The sequence below is a fragment of the Amphiprion ocellaris genome, chromosome 19 (genome assembly GCF_022539595.1).
Source record: "Amphiprion ocellaris isolate individual 3 ecotype Okinawa chromosome 19, ASM2253959v1, whole genome shotgun sequence".
NCBI lineage: Eukaryota > Metazoa > Chordata > Actinopteri > Pomacentridae > Amphiprion > Amphiprion ocellaris.
The window spans coordinates 17,899,420-17,917,247 of record NC_072784.1 but is presented as its reverse complement, the minus strand read 5'-3'; the positions used below and the strand labels follow the sequence as shown (position 1 = coordinate 17,917,247).

Here is a 17,828-nt window from a genome sequence, read left to right as displayed (position 1 = left end):
AGGCTTCATAGTGCACTCATTCAGACCTTTAAGTGACCGTGCAGTTTGCTTCCGTATGCAAATCCATTTCTTCCTTCCAATTTACACTGTTGCCATTTAAGCTTATGGTCTGTGGAACTTTTTGCTGTCAAATAACCCAACTGCCACACGCAGGAGTCAATGCATCATGTCCAGCCTAATTTCATATCCCTGCTCTGTCCCATGAGAAAACCCCCAGTATCTCAGCCCTCACTCACAAGCAGCTGGCCATTTCCTTTAACAACCATCATAAACAATCCACTGACAGACGATATACAGGCCGTGTAGTATCCAATGAAAAACCAACTTTACCAACTCCTGTTTGCCAATATTTTCATCCATCTCTCTCTGCGTCTCGATCACACATTGTAACTGACAGTCGAGCTCTCCGGTGGGCGGAATGATGGACAGCATGTCTCAGAAATACCAACAGATCAACCAGGCTTTTGAGGAGCTTCGCCTGCTGACCCAGGACACTGAGAACGACCTGCGCAAGCTCCAGCACAACCAGGAGTACTTCATCATCCAGTACCAGGAGAGCCTCCGCATCCAGGGTGAGGAAATGTTGTTATTTCTGTTCAAAATGAATGCAAGATGTAATGTTTGACTGACTAGAATGCAACCTGGTATTGAGCGGATGCAGTGCTGAAAAATATGGCTTATTACACTGAAAATTATTGACAAAAATTGCTTTTTAGATAATCAATTGTTGTTAAACCTCATTTATCATCATATATCATTCTTTGGTTTGACAAAATCAGCAATATTAAGATGTGAACTGGACTTTTAGTAAACTAAATGACTGATTGGTTGCCGGAAAATATAACAAAAATATAAGAAATCTAAAAATATAAGAAAATAATCCTTAGTTGAACCTCTAAATTGGACTTGTCTTGAATGCTGAGTTTCAGTGCAACTTACAGCAGTTTAAAATGATTTGAATCAAGTGTACACTATATGTTAGAAGACCAGTCCTCATACTTTTGACAGCTTTGGGAAATGCCATGCTGAATTCTGTAGATCAGCAATGAAAAACAAACAACTGGAGCTTGCTCTGAGCAGTTTTGACTTATATAGCATGCTGTGTAATTTACAGCTAGCTCCTATAGATTATGTCCTAGACTAGAGGAGGTTCTCTTGAGGGAATTAGTAATCCACTGGGGAAATAATATACACTACATGAGCACAGGTTGGAGACGTTTACCTCCTCTCTTTACCTCCCTCAGCTCAGCTAACCAGCCTGGCCACGCTGCCCCCTGCTGACCGTCAGCTCCGCGAACCCGCCCTCCTCAGCAAGAGAGCCACTGTGGAGGCATGGCTGACCAGAGAGGCCAACACACTACAGAAATACAGACTGGTGAGAGAGACGCGCTCAGGAAAACACATTTGATTTTCTTCATATGCACAAATGCTAATGCATGATTGCCAGAGTCCACAAATTGAAATGAAAAATGAGTCTGGGGCGTTTGTCGTATCTGTGTGCAGGACCTGGCAGAGAAGCACCAGAAAACACTGCAGCTGTTGAGGAAGCAGCAGACCATCATTCTGGATGACGAGCTGATCCAGTGGAAGAGACGGCAACAGCTGGCAGGCAACGGGGGCCCACCAGAGGGAGGCCTGGACATCCTTCAGTCCTGGTGAGCTTTTCTCCACCACCCACCAAGATCACTGCTACTAGACTCCCCCTGACAAAGCAAAGGGTCATGAGTTTACAAGCTTGCAATGGACTACCGCTGGGTTTATTTCCAACGTTTATTGGCTCCTAGTGAGAGAGACATACGCTGTCTCGCTTTTTGGTTTTTTGGTTTGTTTTCAAACTGATAAGGTTCTCTTTGCCTTTTCAGTGCAACAAGACCCCATTTAACCAGTCAGAACTTCGTGTTATTTTGATCTCTCCTGTTAAAATTTAATTGATATGGTTCAGCTTTGAGCGCAACTTCCCACAGTGGCAAGTTTGAGCAAGCAATGTTATAACACAGCACCTCCGACCGTGTCCATGCTCATCTCTTACTAATGTGTGCTTTTGTGTGTACCTGTGCTGGTAAATGGCAGGTGTGAAAAGCTGGCAGAAACTATCTGGCAAAACAGGCAGCAAATTCGACGGGCAGAGCACCTCAGACAACAGCTGCCCATCCCTGGTCCTATTGAAGAGCTCCTTAATGAACTCAACAGCACAATCACAGACATCATCTCAGCACTGGTCACAAGGTGGGTGTGTGTTTAAAGTTCCTCTACGCTTCTAAAGGCTGAATCTGGAATAAAAATAAGCTGATTCAATTTCATGAATGTCGATCAGTATCATGTCCATTTAAGTATATCAGCTCCTGCATCTCTGGAAATGGGTGGGTGTGTTATGTACATTCAAGAATTGCCCTTTCCTGCACTCAGCTCTTGTCCTTTATGCAAGCAAGTTCTACTTTCACAACCTAGCTTGGTTTTGTGGTCAGCAGAGCGAAAGATACCATCTATTTCTAAAATGAAATTAGTCAGGCTTTCAAATTTGTCCTCCTAATGATTCATCCCACATGAGAAAAGCTTGTAGAAGTTTGTTTGTGTCCTCTTCTTTCAGTACTTACTGTGTTGGTAATAAAGAGCATCTGCTAAAGTCTTAACATTCTGTTCTAGATTGAGTCTTGTAAAAGTTCGCTTTAAGATTTCCTGGTGGCTTTGGTGACACTCATCATGACCATGGTCACAAGTTCACTTATATACTATAGTATATGCACTGGCTGAGCAGCAACTTGGTCTGAACAGAGCAGCAACTCATTTATCTGTTTACTGTGCTGCTTAACAAATATGAGTTGTTTTTCATAGAAGTCAGTCAAAAATAATATAAGAACCATGATCTGGTTTCATGCTGCTTGTGGCTTAAGTGGTTTTCCATTCTGGTCTCTGTGTGTCTGCCCTGAATAATGAAAACAGGAATATAGATGGATAACTACCTATTCTAATTATATTCAGTTGGCTACTGCACAAAAGATGTCCAAAACGGGAGTTGATTTTACGAAAATTAGAAAATGACATTATATTTATGATTAAGGTTGTTCTAATTAAGAATAAATATTGTTTTGGTGATGGAGTCAATGGACTGGTGACTTGCTCGGGCGTATTAGAGACGATATTTGATACATTTCATCATCTAGCTGTGATTCAAACCTCATCAATGCAAGATAAGATGTAGACCGAGAAGGAGAGAAGGAGTCCTGATGTGGAAAGGGAGACAAGGGATGGAAATTGAATGCACTTAAAGAAATCTGCAGAGAGAACAAACCTAAATGAAAGCAAGGACACATGATGCCACTTGTTTTAGTCCATTATTTTAGGTCCTAAAAGCACATCTGCCAGAGTCTTTTAGCCCTCCAACATTTCTGAACAAGAAGTGTTCTGACATTTGTGGCGTCCTCTCCCACTTTTTCTAGAACATTGTCTCTGCAGGGACCCTTAACACATTGAGAAGTCATGTCATTGTCGCAGCAATTTCTGAGTGGCTACAGACAAACCTGTAACCTGTCAAGCTTTCACACACAGCACCAATGCACGTCATGTTTCCGAAACAGCATCCTCTCCATAATACCCTGAAGCCTCAGGGGAAGACTGTCGTCTTTTTATCACCATTTAGTTCAGCTACAAACCAGAGGGCTTAAAAGAGCTCATGACAACAGTATGTGTTTGTTTCTAAGCTCCCTCTGAGCCTGCGGGATTAATCATTAGGCTTTGTATGCCGTTATCATCACTGCTCTCTTTTGTGTTAATGTGGAAATCAGAAAACATGAAGACAGAAAAGCCGACCTGCTGTTTCAGAACAAAGTAATTGTTAACCCTGTTGGTTTACTGATCAGTGATTACTAATGCGACCTTCCATTAGTGTGCATGGTTACAATTAAGGTCATTTTCAAAGGCTAATGTTCTCAACCCTGCAGGTCAGTAGAGCTTCAAGGAACCCCTTGGAGTTCTATATCAACAAAGCGTTTTGCAGCATTTCACACCAAGCACATTATGTGTGTGTACTTACAGCTTAATGCACATGTTGAAAGCATGTTCTACCTCATAAAGCCGTTGTGTAATCTTCTGTATGTTTAAACAAGGTCACAAGCACAATTCTGTGTTCACGTCAGTTTCCAGTGTTCATTTTAATTAAGATTCAACCCTTATAGAGACCCAATGTTTAATTAAATATTAATACTCCATGTGACTACAGTAGCTACAGAATAGCTAGATGTTAGCGGTAGTGATGTCATGTCATTGGTTCTCTAAGTTGATAGTCCTATTTCTACAAAAAAATAATAACATAGAAATACACAACATAAAAAAAATGCTTTTGGACTCTTTAAAAGTATCCATGCAAGTGACTTTTAGATTATTTCTGTGCACACTGAGTTGACTTATTCTGCAAATAGTGAACTTGGTTCCCAAGCAAATATTTCATTGGAGCTCACAGATATTATTGTTAACTCATTGTCATTGGAGACAGCAATAAAGTTACTAATCTGCTGTGATTTGTGCAGTGGTTTTGTCCATGTGACTATAGTGGTACAAATCCTGGCACGTACCACACAGACATTTGCATATTTAGAAAGAGTTGGGTTTTTTTGGGGGGAAACATATCTATATTTCATCAGATATATCAACAGAAGCAAGCTAATGGGCCAGGCTTATACCTAGCATATTGCAGTGAGGTACCCAATCTACACATGTTTGTTCTGTTTTTCACTCTAATTCCGACTCATCTTTTGTGTCCACAGCACCTTCATCATTGAGAAACAGCCTCCTCAGGTGTTAAAAACCCAAACCAAGTTTGCCGCCACAGTGCGCCTCCTAGTGGGTGGGAAGCTAAACGTGCACATGAACCCTCCGCAGGTCAAAGCCACCATCATTAGTGAACAGCAAGCCAAGGCCCTGCTGAAAAATGAGAACACAAGGAAGTAAGTCTAGTACACGATTTACATCACTGAGGATGTGAAAACATGAAGCAATCACATTTTGGATTTTTGGGAGGTTTTGGCTTTTCCTGCTTTTTGACACTTTTTTTTTTCTTTTTGTATTGAAACTGAAAGTCTATTTTGAAGCATTGCTGTGACATTGTGCTGTTGCAGCAATGCGTGTGTTTCCTCTTTTTTTTGTTTCTCTATGCACATTTTTAAATTACTACTTCCTGTAGCGGGGACACTACAGTGAGTTCCCATGGCGCCATTAAGATAAGGAGTTTTAGTTTTCTACAGGGATTGCTGAATCCCAGGATGAACTCTGGCCTAGTGTGTTTCCAGACCTCACCACAGAGACATGGCTGGAACTTGAACAATGCCTCAGAGGAATCTATGGTGTGGATACAGAATCCACATTTAGCCTGTTCCACAGCCTCGTTCCACATTCCTCCTGACTAATAGAAACCTTCCAAGACTCTAGGTCAGCCAGGCAGCCAGTGGGAAAATGGGTGGGCAATTCAGCAGCTCAGCCATAATCTGCTGTGTCTTATCGAAACCACTCACCAAGACACATATGGTTGGTGTTTCTCATATAGAAAAGATGCAAAGGTTCATTGTTAAACCACTGAATTATCGAGGAAATGAGTATGAGCATTATTCCTTCACTCTGCATGCCTTTCACTCTGCTGCTCATGCAGTTTAAACAAGCATAATGTAAAATTATGCTTAGAGAAGAATATAGATCCTTCTCAGCTTTCAAGTGTGTCGCAGCAGACAGTGGAGCTCATTGACTCACTCCTTGACTCTCTCCTTCAGTGACAGCAGTGGGGAGATTTTGAACAATAACTGTGTGATGGAGTACCACCAGACTACAGGCACTCTCAGTGCCCACTTCAGAAACATGGTGAGTGTGGCCTTATGGTCTAGAGGAGCAGATTATTTTATGATTAGCAGAAAGAAAAATCACCTTTATTCTTCCTGTATTGCAAGTGCCCGAGTAGTTCATTTGAAATTATAATAAAGCATTCATCTGCACATTTCAGTCTTGTCCTCATTTGCCTTGTTTTGGGCAAATAAGGACAAGGCGCAACTAAATTGACTCAGATATGTCGTTTATGGCTCTGCTCTAGAGAGCTGTTCACACAGGAATGTAAGTGAGATAATCGCTAATCCTTATGTTCAGCATTATGGAAATGTTTTTCCAATAATATGTTTCCAAGGGGTGAAACGGGGATTTCCAGAATTTAAAAAAAAAAAAAAACATCATAGTGAATACTGGGAATCTGTAAGGTTTAGAAGCATCAGTGTAGAGTTGCACTGCACCTTTTGCTGTCATTGTATAGCTTAGTATGTACTGCACAAACCCACAGCAACTCAGCAATGCTTCACAGGATTGGTCTGCAGCTTCAGTAGAGAACATTTTTACATCAGAAATGTTGTTAGAAATAATTCAAAGAGCTCTCCATGCATTATTTACATGTCAGCCCTATAGTCGGACTGTAAATGAATTATGCACGCTTGTATGGCTGTATGACACCCATACAATAACACTTTTGTTTTTGCTCCCATTTTTCATGAGCTGAACTCAAAGACTCAATTGGCCACAATAAAAGGCCACTCTAAAATGTGCAGTTTTATCGCACAGCACAATTCCACAAATGTCGTAAGTTTTGAGGGAGCGTGCAATTGGCATGCTAACTGCAATGTCCACCAGAGCTGTTGCCTGTGAATTGAATGTTCATTTCTCTACCATAAGTTGTCTCCTAAGGCATTTCAGAGAATTTGGCAGTATATCCAGCCAGCCTCACAACCGCAGCCAACGTGTAACCACACCAGCCCAGAACCTTCAAATCCAGCATCTTCTCTCCAAGATCGTCTGAGACCAGTCCCCCATTAGATCTTTGAGTTCAGCTCATGCAAAATGGGAGCAAAAACAAAATTGTTTGCGTTTATATTTTTGCTCATTGTATGTTCAGAACCTAAGTGCACAGACAATGTCTACAGTGTATTCTTACCTGTTTTATCTTTCATTTAGTCTTTAAAAAGGATCAAGCGATCGGACAGACGAGGAGCCGAATCGGTCACAGAAGAGAAGTTCACCATTCTGTTCGAGTCCCAGTTTAGTGTTGGAAGCAATGAGCTTGTCTTTCAAGTGAAGGTAAGACAGTGCAGTGAGAGAAGTTGTGGGTAGATATTACATTAATCCTTGATACACAAAGACACCATCCATTCAAACTCCTGCAACAGTAGGATTCTGTTTACTCTCACAAAACCTTGAGAATATTTTCCTTTTCACATGTTTCCAGTCCCCTTCTTTTTCCCAGAGGTTTATGATGCTACTCAGAAATCTTTCTTTATACTAAATCTGAAAAAAAAAAAACAATTAAAGGTTTTTGTTTGTTTGTTTTGGGTTTTTTTTTTTTTGTAGTGCTTGTGTAATTTATTGGTACAGTGTTCTACCAGTGATGGCCTTCATTCTTTTTCCAAACAGACTCTATCACTCCCCGTAGTGGTGATAGTTCATGGTAGCCAAGACAATAATGCCACAGCAACCGTGCTATGGGACAATGCTTTTGCAGAGCCGGTGAGTAAATATTTGTGAGTGTCTTTCTATGTTTAAAATTTTATTCAGAGTTGGTTAAACACTTGAATGAGCCTGTATTTATAATGTTCCAGAAAAACCTAATACGTAAATCTTGCATGAAATGACCATTATGCACACAAAGACACACCTAAAACACAACTATTATACCACATTCAGCTGTTACAGAAGGGTGCATGTGTTTGAGCACATGCATTGTATAACTAAATCAAGCAGTTAAATGAATTATTGAATAAAAAAAATGACAGTTTAAGAGATTGGAAGGAATTGCAAATGGCTCAGAAAATCTACAATGGGTGATTCCTATTTTGTCCTGCTATTTTTCAGACTACACAATTAAATTAGTCTTTTTTTTTAAATAGTAACAATTCAACATGATAGCTGTTACCATTAATGTTATGTTTTCATGTGAATGTTTTTTTCATTTAGGTTTAATATCAATTTACTAGGACGATTGATTGTGATGCATTTTTATACTTTGCATTTTGTACACATGGAAACTAATTGATTTCTTTCCAAAATGTGACAGTGATGTTATATACAAAAATACAACATCTTTAAAAATATCTGTGCGTGTATTTGCTCGTGTCTTTATGTTTGTACATTTTATCTATGATCATTCATTTCGACAAACGTGTACAAATCCTCGGCTGTCTCCTGTGTATCTGCAGGGACGGGTGCCTTTCCTCGTGCCAGATAAGGTTCTTTGGCCTCAGCTGTGTGATGCCATCAACATGAAGTACAAGGCAGAGGTGCAGAGTAACCGAGGCCTGTCTGAGGAGAACCTGGTCTTCCTGGCTCAAAAGGCCTTCAGCAGCTCGAGCAACAACCCAGACGACTACCGGAGCATGACAATGACCTGGTCACAGTTTAATAGGGTTAGCGTCAGTCTCTTTCCTCTGGATCCTCTCTGTCTCGTGCTCTCGATGAAAACAAACACACAGTTTATAGAATTCTGTTTATCTGTTATAATCAGTTTTATAGTATGAATTTCTGTCACGCTGCACTTAGAGGTCATCTGCTTTGAAAAAGCCCGCAGGCCAATTTTGGTCACATATTTCAACCGCAAGCTTGTTCTCCATGAAGGATTTCCTATTACTATGTTATCATACATATAAATATTTCTTGCTCCATTTGCACCGTCCCTACAGCCCTGTTCTGTGCTTGACTTGAGTGAGAATGTCTCATTTGTAGCCAGGTCTTCATTTTAATAGGCCTGTTTGTCCACACAGAAAAAGGCTGGAGGCCTTATTTTTCTGGCTCAAAGTAGATGTTGAAGGCAGAAACTGCACTCACATCCACCACTCACCATTGGTCTTATTAGATTACAGGAACATTAAGTTTCAGCCACCTCACAAATGCGTGTATATATGTTCCGCTTTACCTAGACACACAACATGTACACATGCAGCTGCACACTGGGTTGTATTATAAACACAACTAGAATGGCTATAAATTGTTGAGAAAATACTCTTCTGTGTATTTATGGATTGGATGGACGAGTGAGTGAGAGAATCTAAAATGCTTTTAAAAGGTGTACATGTCTGTTAGAATCCTGTGTGCTTTAAATATATATATATATATATTTTCCCCTGAACTGTGTTCCTCTACAGGAAAGCTTGCCAGGAAGGAACTTTACATTTTGGCAGTGGTTTGATGGTGTAATGGAACTCACAAAAAAGCATCTCAAACCACACTGGAATGACGGGTAAGGAAGCTGCTCAGGTTTTTTTGTCACTTTCGATCTTGGCTAAAAAAAAAAAATGTGGCGAAACAGAAAAATAAAAATGCCTCTCTTTTTTTCAAGTTAACAGCTGGACTGCATATTCTGCTGAAGTAAATGGTTTCCTGTCCCTATTTTGTCAGTCTTGACAATTCAAGCAGTGGTTTTCTTTCATGATTTTCCATGGCAACCTACTACAGTAAACCAGGATCCAAATGCACTTTGTGGAAATGCACTTTCTCATTCTATGCATCTCTCTTCTCATTGTGTAGAGCTATCTTAGGCTTTGTGAACAAGCAGCAGGCTCAAGATATGCTGATGTCCAAACCCAACGGTACCTTCCTTCTGCGCTTTAGTGACTCTGAGATCGGAGGAATCACAATTGCCTGGGTGGCAGAAAACCCTAACAAAGCAGGTATACCATCAAAAACACCAAAGTTAAGAGGATTTCATGACAATAAAGTTAAAATTAATACAAATCATGGCAGGGTAGATGGAGAGAATTCAAGATTCCTGCTGTCTTTTTGCTTAAGTCGAACCTGCTTTAACTGTTTTGATCACTCATAGACACATAAAACACAAAGGAATGTGGGCACCCAATACAAATAGTTGATTTTCACCTGATAAACAGTGATAATCTGCTCTGCTTTAGTTCTTGATGGGGTAGAAATGTTGCTTTCATTAGCGTTCCAGATGCTATTTCACCAGCCAATCAGCTTGTGTTCCTTCCTGTGCTGATAGCATCTGCTGACAGGGATATAAGCTGGCATGGTTAAAATTAGCAAGATGCATGATATTTTAATCTTACCAATGTATCAAAGGACAGTGTTAGGCAATGTGGAAACTGTCACTTGGACTGATGAACATATAAGGAATTATCATCAAAATTGGCAGCTCCACTGTGTTTTATGGAGCCTAATAGTGACTTTCAGCTCATTATTTAACGTTTTGGCTGAAGCCCAACAGCTTTGGGTCTTTTTTCACCGCTTTAGTGTTATTTGTTGCTGTTTTTAGTGAAAAAGCTCTAAAAGCCCACTTTGTGCTGTCAGCTCATCATCAAACAAAACACAGATACATTTAGTGACTGGCTGGTGACCATAACGGAGTGTTTAGCAGCTTGAGCATCAGATATTTCACTCAGGAACTAAGAGAGACTGACTCCTTACATTCATCAGGTGGATACAGTCATACCTTGACGTGAATGCTACTGTTGCTGCCACAGCGTCACTATTCCAGTTTTATCATCAAAAGATGATGATATATGGTCAGAAATTTCAGTTAGACCTGTCATCTGAGGGAGTTTAGTGTGTAAGGACATCTAAGGGGATGTCAGAGTGATGTACAGTCTAGAGTATCCAACTAAAATGACCCTTTAATAATGCTGAAATTTGAATGGCGTGGAAAAGAGCATTGTACGTTATTGCTGATATCTTCGTGTGGGCGCTGTGTTTTTCCAGGTGAGAGAATGGTTTGGAACCTCATGCCCTACACAACCAAAGACTTCTCCATTCGCTCTCTGGCTGACCGCATTAGCGATCTCAATCACCTCCTGTTCCTCTACCCTGACAGACCCAAGGATGAGGTTTTCTCCAAGTATTACACCCCACCCCTCTGTAAGTAATGTTCTATTTGCTCAGCCTCGTGTTATTTTCAAAATTTAATGTCACAGCTGCAAAGCGAAGCCTGTAGAGACGTCTTAATGTCTGAATGATGACTGCTCCGGGCTGTTAGTTATCCTGTCTCCCTGTGCTTGCTTGTTTTGAAGCTAAAGCAGTGGACGGTTATGTGAAGCCACAGATCAAACAAGTGGTGCCTGAGTAAGTATCCAGCTTTCCTTTCCTCTCCTCCTGTTCTTCCATTCCTGCTCTCTCTCTCTGCTTTTCTTTCTTCTCTGCCAACCACCCAAGACTTTTTTTTGTTCCCTGAAGCAACATTTAGAGTTAATCACTAAATACTGGAGCTTGAATTCAGATCATCTATTAGTTAGTTGTTACAGTTGGAGGAGGCCAATTAAGGATGGGCCTGGGTTCCTGCGCAAGCTTGTCTTCCACTCATCATTAGAGTTAGGCTTGTTAGTTAGCCAGCCGCACTCCCTGCCTATCTCCACAGTTGGTTCACCCGCAGTAGAGAGAATGGCCATAATGATGCGACAGGGCCTGGAAAACACGCTGAGCATAGTTGCTTAGGCAACTGCTGAACATCGGCTCATAGGTTTTTATCTTGGTTTTATGTGTGTGTGTGTGTGTGTGTGTGTGTGTGCAGGTTTGCAACAGTCAATCCAGACCCAGCAAGTGGGAATCCGACCTATATGGATCAAGGTGCCTCTCCAGCACCTGTCAATCACCCTCATGCCTATGGCATATACCCACCTATGTGAGTTTGAATTCTTGAGCAGCTCGGCCTGATTGTGTGTGTGCGTTTTACTGCTGCTGTTTTGTAGTTGTGCTGCCAGCTTGTCTGAGTGCGGGTGTCTCCTCTCTGTGTCCTGCGGCAGGAGTGACTCGATGTTGGATACGGACGGAGACTTTGACCTAGATGACACCATGGACGTGGCGAGACATGTGGAGGAGCTTCTGCGGCGGCCCGTAGAGAGCCAGTGGGGCGGCCAGCAGTCCTGACCCGCCACTTTTTTGAACCGCGACAACACCAAACGAACCCTGCCTCCCAACTTGCCCCATTTGCATTGACATGGTTCAATTCCATTCATTTTCTCTTTTTTTCATATTGTTCTAATGTGAAATGTTAATAATGGTTGTGATTTTTTTTTTCTTTTCAGCATGACAGCATGCATGTCAGTGACTTCTTTTAGTTTTGTTAGTGTTCATAAGTGTTTGTAAAACAGACTGGGTTTTATGCAAAACCTACAATGTTACAGTATTGTGAAAAAGAAAAGAAGTAATGTTCATCTACATTGTGCATGCATTTCCAATTGATTTAATACAGATTTTTCAAAAAAAAATGCTACTGTATGAAGTTATTTTAGGAGCTGAATGTTTTTATTTTATATTTTCTTTTTTGTAAATGGGTTATCAGTATTTTGATAGTGACACTGATCTCACCCTTTGATGAAAAAGGAGTTATAATGAAGAGTTTTGCTTTTTGCTCTTAACAACATAATCTGAGTCATTGCTCTGGAGAGTTACAGTCCGCTACTTCGTCCATGTACACTAACCTAAAGGCAGAGCGACTCTCTTTGCTCTCTGCAGCTCACAGCACACACATCAACACACGGTACACGAGTTTAAGATGTATGTATTTGTTCTGATTTGTTCACCAGCTGAAAGGAGGGGAGTTTGTGCAGCTCCCTCACTCTCACAGGGCTATTCGTCTTCTGTTTGTACACAGAAATGCAAATCTAAGCATTTACCCAGTGCTGCCTGCTTGTCCTCTCAGGTCTCTCTGTTCCTCTCATCGATGCTACCTCTCATTATTCTACTGACAGTTGTTGTTACTTTGGGTTCTGTTGTTGTTTCTGCACACCATTCACACCAGTAGGTACGGTCAGTGGATTTTTGTTCTTGTAAATTGCTTAAGACTGTGCGATGAAGATCCCTCGCTCGCTGAGGTCTAACTCTGTCGGCTGACTACACTGCCTGTCCATCTGTTTGTTCCTGTAGCTGCGTCATGACACTTTGGCAAAATGAGCATGTGCATTGTATCTGTGACAACATGAGCGTGCCAGCAGCTGACGTTGACAGATACAGTAGGTTGCGGGCTTTGAATACTTGCACAGACTCACCAGCTGCTGGGCCACATTTAGAATTGTACGATGTTTCGTTGTGTCAGTTTGTTCTTTGTCTGACTTTCAATTTTCGGTCAAGATTTTCACTGTGCGTCCTCTCTTAGCTACACGTGTACGATAATTGTTTAAAACAGCCTTGCACCTCAGGAATGAATCGCTTTGCTTAGCAGATGTTTAAGCCAAATAGAAAACAAACTGTGTATACTGAATATATAAAATTTATTTTCTCTATCATAATTCTATTTTATTATTGTTTCTCTGGCACTCCCCCAATTGAATGTAACCTCTTTGCATGACCCAGAGGATTTATGTGTAATACCTCCTCCGTCTGAGCAGAAGTCTCATGTGACCAGGAGTACACAGAGCAACTGGAAATCAAAGAAGAATCTATCGTGTACTTTTGTGTTCGTCCAATACACATTACAGTATTCAAAATATTCCCTTACTTTTTTTTTTTTTGCATTTCTTTCTTTCCAGTTTTAGCTATCTCAAGCTACATGGGCAATCTTGTGGATATATCCTGCATTACCATTATTCTCATCATTTTTGAGCTTTGTTCCACTGTAGACTGTGTCTTTTTTGATGATGTAGATGGCGCTGTGTGCTGTTTGATGTATGTACCATGTTTGTGGTTTGGGTTTATCGCTTGGACATTTTCCAAGTGAAACAGCAGTTGAGTTGAAAAGAAGAAAATAAAGTTTTATAAATAATTTGAACTCAACCTGTAGAAGTTCGGTAGATTTGGATTTTGGATTTTTCACAATGGCTAAATAATTTCTGTGTACAGTTAATCGACAAACTCAATTCAGCAGAAGGTTACAGAGTAAAAGTATCATGGGTAACTGCATCGTGTACAGTATTTGATGGGATTTGTGCAATTAAAGATTTGTATACACTTAAAAATGTTCAATATAAATGTCAAATTTAAACATATAGACAAGAACACAGTGATTTTATTTTGAAATCTATATACAATATAACAAAGTATTGCACTTATTAAACACTGTATGAAGCTTTCCATATGAAGAAACTTTTACAGGTATTTCAGATGACAAACTTAAATGCAGGCTGACCGTGTTCCTGATGATTCTTGGCATGAAGTTAAACATTCCACTATAGTAAAAAAAATATTTAACTTTAAACATACTTCACTGCTTTATATGAATGCTGACTATTTTCCAAAGTATCCCACTTTTGTTCAGATTTTCGAATTTTTCCAGTGCTGTCCGCCAGTTGCTTCCTACCATAAGTCAGTGCAATAAAGCATGAATGCATCATTCCTCTCTGTAAAGCCTTTGAAAGCTAATAATCTGTGTTTTCAAATTCAATGTACATTTCACAAACTGGAGCATGGAAGATCAAATATGCTCGTCATACTGCACTAAACCAACATAATGGCTGAGTTTGAGTGATGATAAAATTATATATTAAAAAAATTATAATTTACATTTGGTATGTTAAAATATAGCAAAAGCCAAATTCGACATGTACAAGAGGTTAACATCCAAATGTATATTTAAAATATGGCCACACTAACACCTGACCAGAAAAGATTATACATTAGTTTATTGGGGAAAATGATGCAGTTCATTCTTAATGGTCTAAATAAGGTTGTTTCTGCCATCTGGTGGACATTAGAAATACAGTTTTGTGTGTGAGAGAGTGCGTGTATGTGTGTATTTGAGCTGTAGCTTAAATGCCAATTACCTGCCTGCTGCCATGCTGGAGAAAGATAAGAAAATCAAATTTGCCTGGAATTCAATAAAATGTGACCAGTTATTGCTTAAATGATTTTTATTATCAGTTCTGGACAGTTAGGAATTCTTTGGCTGCCTTCGAAAGAGAAAAATTATTGAGGTTGATTAGAATGTCCTGAATTCCACTTGTGTCTTAATTATTTCCACTTTATGTACAGGCTAATATATCAAGAGCTGAAAGAAGTCTGGCGGGTTCATGGTTAATGCTAACCTGCAATAATTACAAGAGCTTTAACCAGAGTTACAGAATGAGCACTGTGGTTTGCATCAGAACTAACACTGTCGTCATAAGAGGATATTTCTGCAGCAGTGGGTCCTGAATAATAGCACGGTGAATACATTTAAATGGCTTTTATTGGTGCAACCCTATAGTCTTGCCAATGTTTTACAATGCAAGTAGAGTTAAAAATAAAAGGCGCTATTTAGAATCAAGATGATACTATACGGGTCATTCCGGAATTGAAGGACATTTTACGTCCCATCCATCAAATTTTAAATAATCCATGTACAAGCTACTAAAACATGCAGTTGTCATGTATATTCACTTGTCCTGAGACCAAATCTTTTTAAAAAAAAAAAAGCTAGGAGAAAAGAATGTTTGAAAATATGTTTTAAAATAACAAATAAGTCTGGAGTTCCCCCTAAAATTCCATTTTTCTCTCATCCCACCCCCCGATGACCAAATTGAATCTCAAACAAAACAGTTAAAATTAAATTTAAATCCTCATTTTTTTGGTGTTTTTTTTTTCATTGATGTCTCTTGTCATTGTGGGATATTTTTTTAATCAACATAATATTTTAAACAATTATTATACATGGAACGTGTCTCACAATATGCACACAACCCTGTTAGCATAGCCTTTTTAGCTGGTAGAAGAAGAAGAAAACAGTGAATCACATGATGCACTGGAATTAACATCATCAAACAGTTTTCAAAAAGAATGGGTAGAGCAAAGCTATGTCCTGTCTTCTATTTTTCATATTTTCATAACATTGTCAGCCTTGATTGAATGTCTCACTCTACCTCATGGAACCCTGTTATGCATATTATCATGATAAGACAAATTACTTTTTATTTTTATCTTTACTTTTTTTTTTTACATAGGTGAGTCTGTCCTCTTAGTCAGCAGCTAGCTAAATATCTAGCTTCTATTCCTGAGAAAAAGCCAACACTAGCATGGATTAACAACCCTGTTACTGTGATTAGAGCAGAGTTAGCAAACAAAAAATATGCAATAAAAATGGAATTGATGTGTAAGCTGAGCCAGTTAAGCCTTTGATAGTTTATTACTTATTATTGATGAATATGGAGCAGAAAATGGAAATAGAGAAGGTTTATTTTTCAAAAAATTTGAAGTCCGAATGTCCTCCAGTTCTGGAATGACCCATATGTTAGTCTAAATGACTTGACAGATCACAACATGCTAACTGGTGTGAGTGAAAGGCAGAGTCCTAGGAATGCCAAACTTTAAACCCTGTAAATGGCATCTGAAGCCCATCAGAATTCCAACACATTCAATCAGTCACAAACCAATCAAGACAGCCCACCTGCAGCCCATTTGAAAGGCCAAGCAGCATCCTACAGAGGAGAAAAAGGTAACCACGCACACATATCCAAGGGCTTCAAAGCACAACACACCACAGCAAACCTGCTCATTATGGCAGTGCTTGTAATAGCAATTACTATGAAAACTCGCAGTCAACTGAAAGTAAGCAGATCTTTCAGTGTGTAAAAGACGCTTTTGGTGATTTGGCTTTTTTTTGCAGCTTGTATTAACTGTCACCACTAGATGCCAGTGATGTCCAGTAGATCAGATAGGATGGAATGTATATATTAAATATAATGTGCTAGTTGTTTAGTGGCTTGGATTTTGTTCCTACCATGGAGCCAGTTCGGTCCCTGTATTTATCTGGCAATTGGATTTTCCATTCTGAAACGGGTATTGAAAAACGGGCAGCGTCTCCCTCAGGTGGGTTTCGACGGTGTTCACAGTCAGGTCTGTGTTAATCCCGTCAGAAAACAAAACAGAAAAAAAATCTAGATTATAAATCAACATGTAACCAAAGCACTCTGTGTATAATGCCACAGTATAGGATGTAGTTCAGAAAATGTCATAGTATATTTTTCAAGAATAACTAAAAAAAAAAATAAAAATAAAACGTCACAGTAATATGTCAGTTTAAAAAGCCTATAGTATAGCCTGGAGTCCAAAAAAAGCCACAGTATAGCAGTATAGCTATAGTTTAGCATGTCGCTCTAAAAACGTCATAGTATAGCGTGTCACTCTAACAACATCATAGTATAGCCTTTGGTCCACAAAACGTTGTTTTGTCCCGGCTGTCTGAAGTAGGTGAGGAACAACACAAAAACAATCCAAATGCTGGTTTCCAGAGGGTTAGACGAGTATTTATTTGAAAGAGGAAGTTTACAACAACACAACATGTGAGGGGGTTAAAAGCAAATGGGTGTTAGTAAAATAAAAATAAATAAACAGAACTAAAAGTGAACTTCATGTTGACATTGATGGGCATTCCAACCAGGAACAAAGTAAAAGATCATCAATACGAAAAAAAACTCTTCCTGTTCACCTCTTAAAACACAAAAACACACCGCAGAAGCACCCTAAACTAAAACTACCAATGGGTTTCCTGTTTTCTTTACTGAACAAGTCAAAGGTCCCTCTCTATCTCCCTACAGATCCATCAACTACTGGAACACATCTCCAAAGTTCTGCCGGGCCAGCTCAGCTTCCGCTCAGAAGAAGTTCCACCAGATGAAGGAGCCTTTTGAGAGGCAGCTGGCATCGTGATTGGACTGTACTTTGGTCTGTTCCAATCCAGCTTCAGCTCCAGAGACGGCAGGCAGGACGAGTCAACGGAGGCCGGGTGGACGAAGGCATGCAGCTGAGTACAATCCAGAAAACAACAGAGGAGGAGTGCAGCAGCCCAGGGCCAGAACAGAGTAACATAGTACGTCTCTTAGAAAACATCATAGTATAGCCTTTGGTATGAAAAAACAGCATAATATACATCGTATATTGTACAAATAACAATTCAAAGGAAA

The 17,828-nt window shown here is 39.8% G+C and overlaps 1 protein-coding gene across 1 annotated transcript in view; it reads left to right on the top strand.

The window, feature by feature from the left end:
- The window catches only part of stat5a (signal transducer and activator of transcription 5a), a 52,507-nt gene extending 38,784 nt beyond the window's left edge, over positions 1–13,723 (top strand). Inside the window, exons 6-20 of the mRNA XM_023282052.3 lie at positions 398–572; positions 1,245–1,375; positions 1,504–1,655; positions 2,071–2,226; positions 4,761–4,940; positions 5,757–5,844; positions 6,976–7,098; positions 7,432–7,524; positions 8,214–8,420; positions 9,156–9,250; positions 9,538–9,680; positions 10,723–10,878; positions 11,031–11,082; positions 11,528–11,638; positions 11,760–13,723. Coding sequence (XP_023137820.1) covers positions 398–572; positions 1,245–1,375; positions 1,504–1,655; positions 2,071–2,226; positions 4,761–4,940; positions 5,757–5,844; positions 6,976–7,098; positions 7,432–7,524; positions 8,214–8,420; positions 9,156–9,250; positions 9,538–9,680; positions 10,723–10,878; positions 11,031–11,082; positions 11,528–11,638; positions 11,760–11,883 — 1,986 coding nt within the window. The 3' untranslated portion in view covers positions 11,884–13,723. The remainder of the gene's footprint in view (positions 1–397; positions 573–1,244; positions 1,376–1,503; positions 1,656–2,070; positions 2,227–4,760; positions 4,941–5,756; positions 5,845–6,975; positions 7,099–7,431; positions 7,525–8,213; positions 8,421–9,155; positions 9,251–9,537; positions 9,681–10,722; positions 10,879–11,030; positions 11,083–11,527; positions 11,639–11,759) is intronic.
- The last annotated feature ends 4,105 nt before the right edge of the window (positions 13,724–17,828 follow it).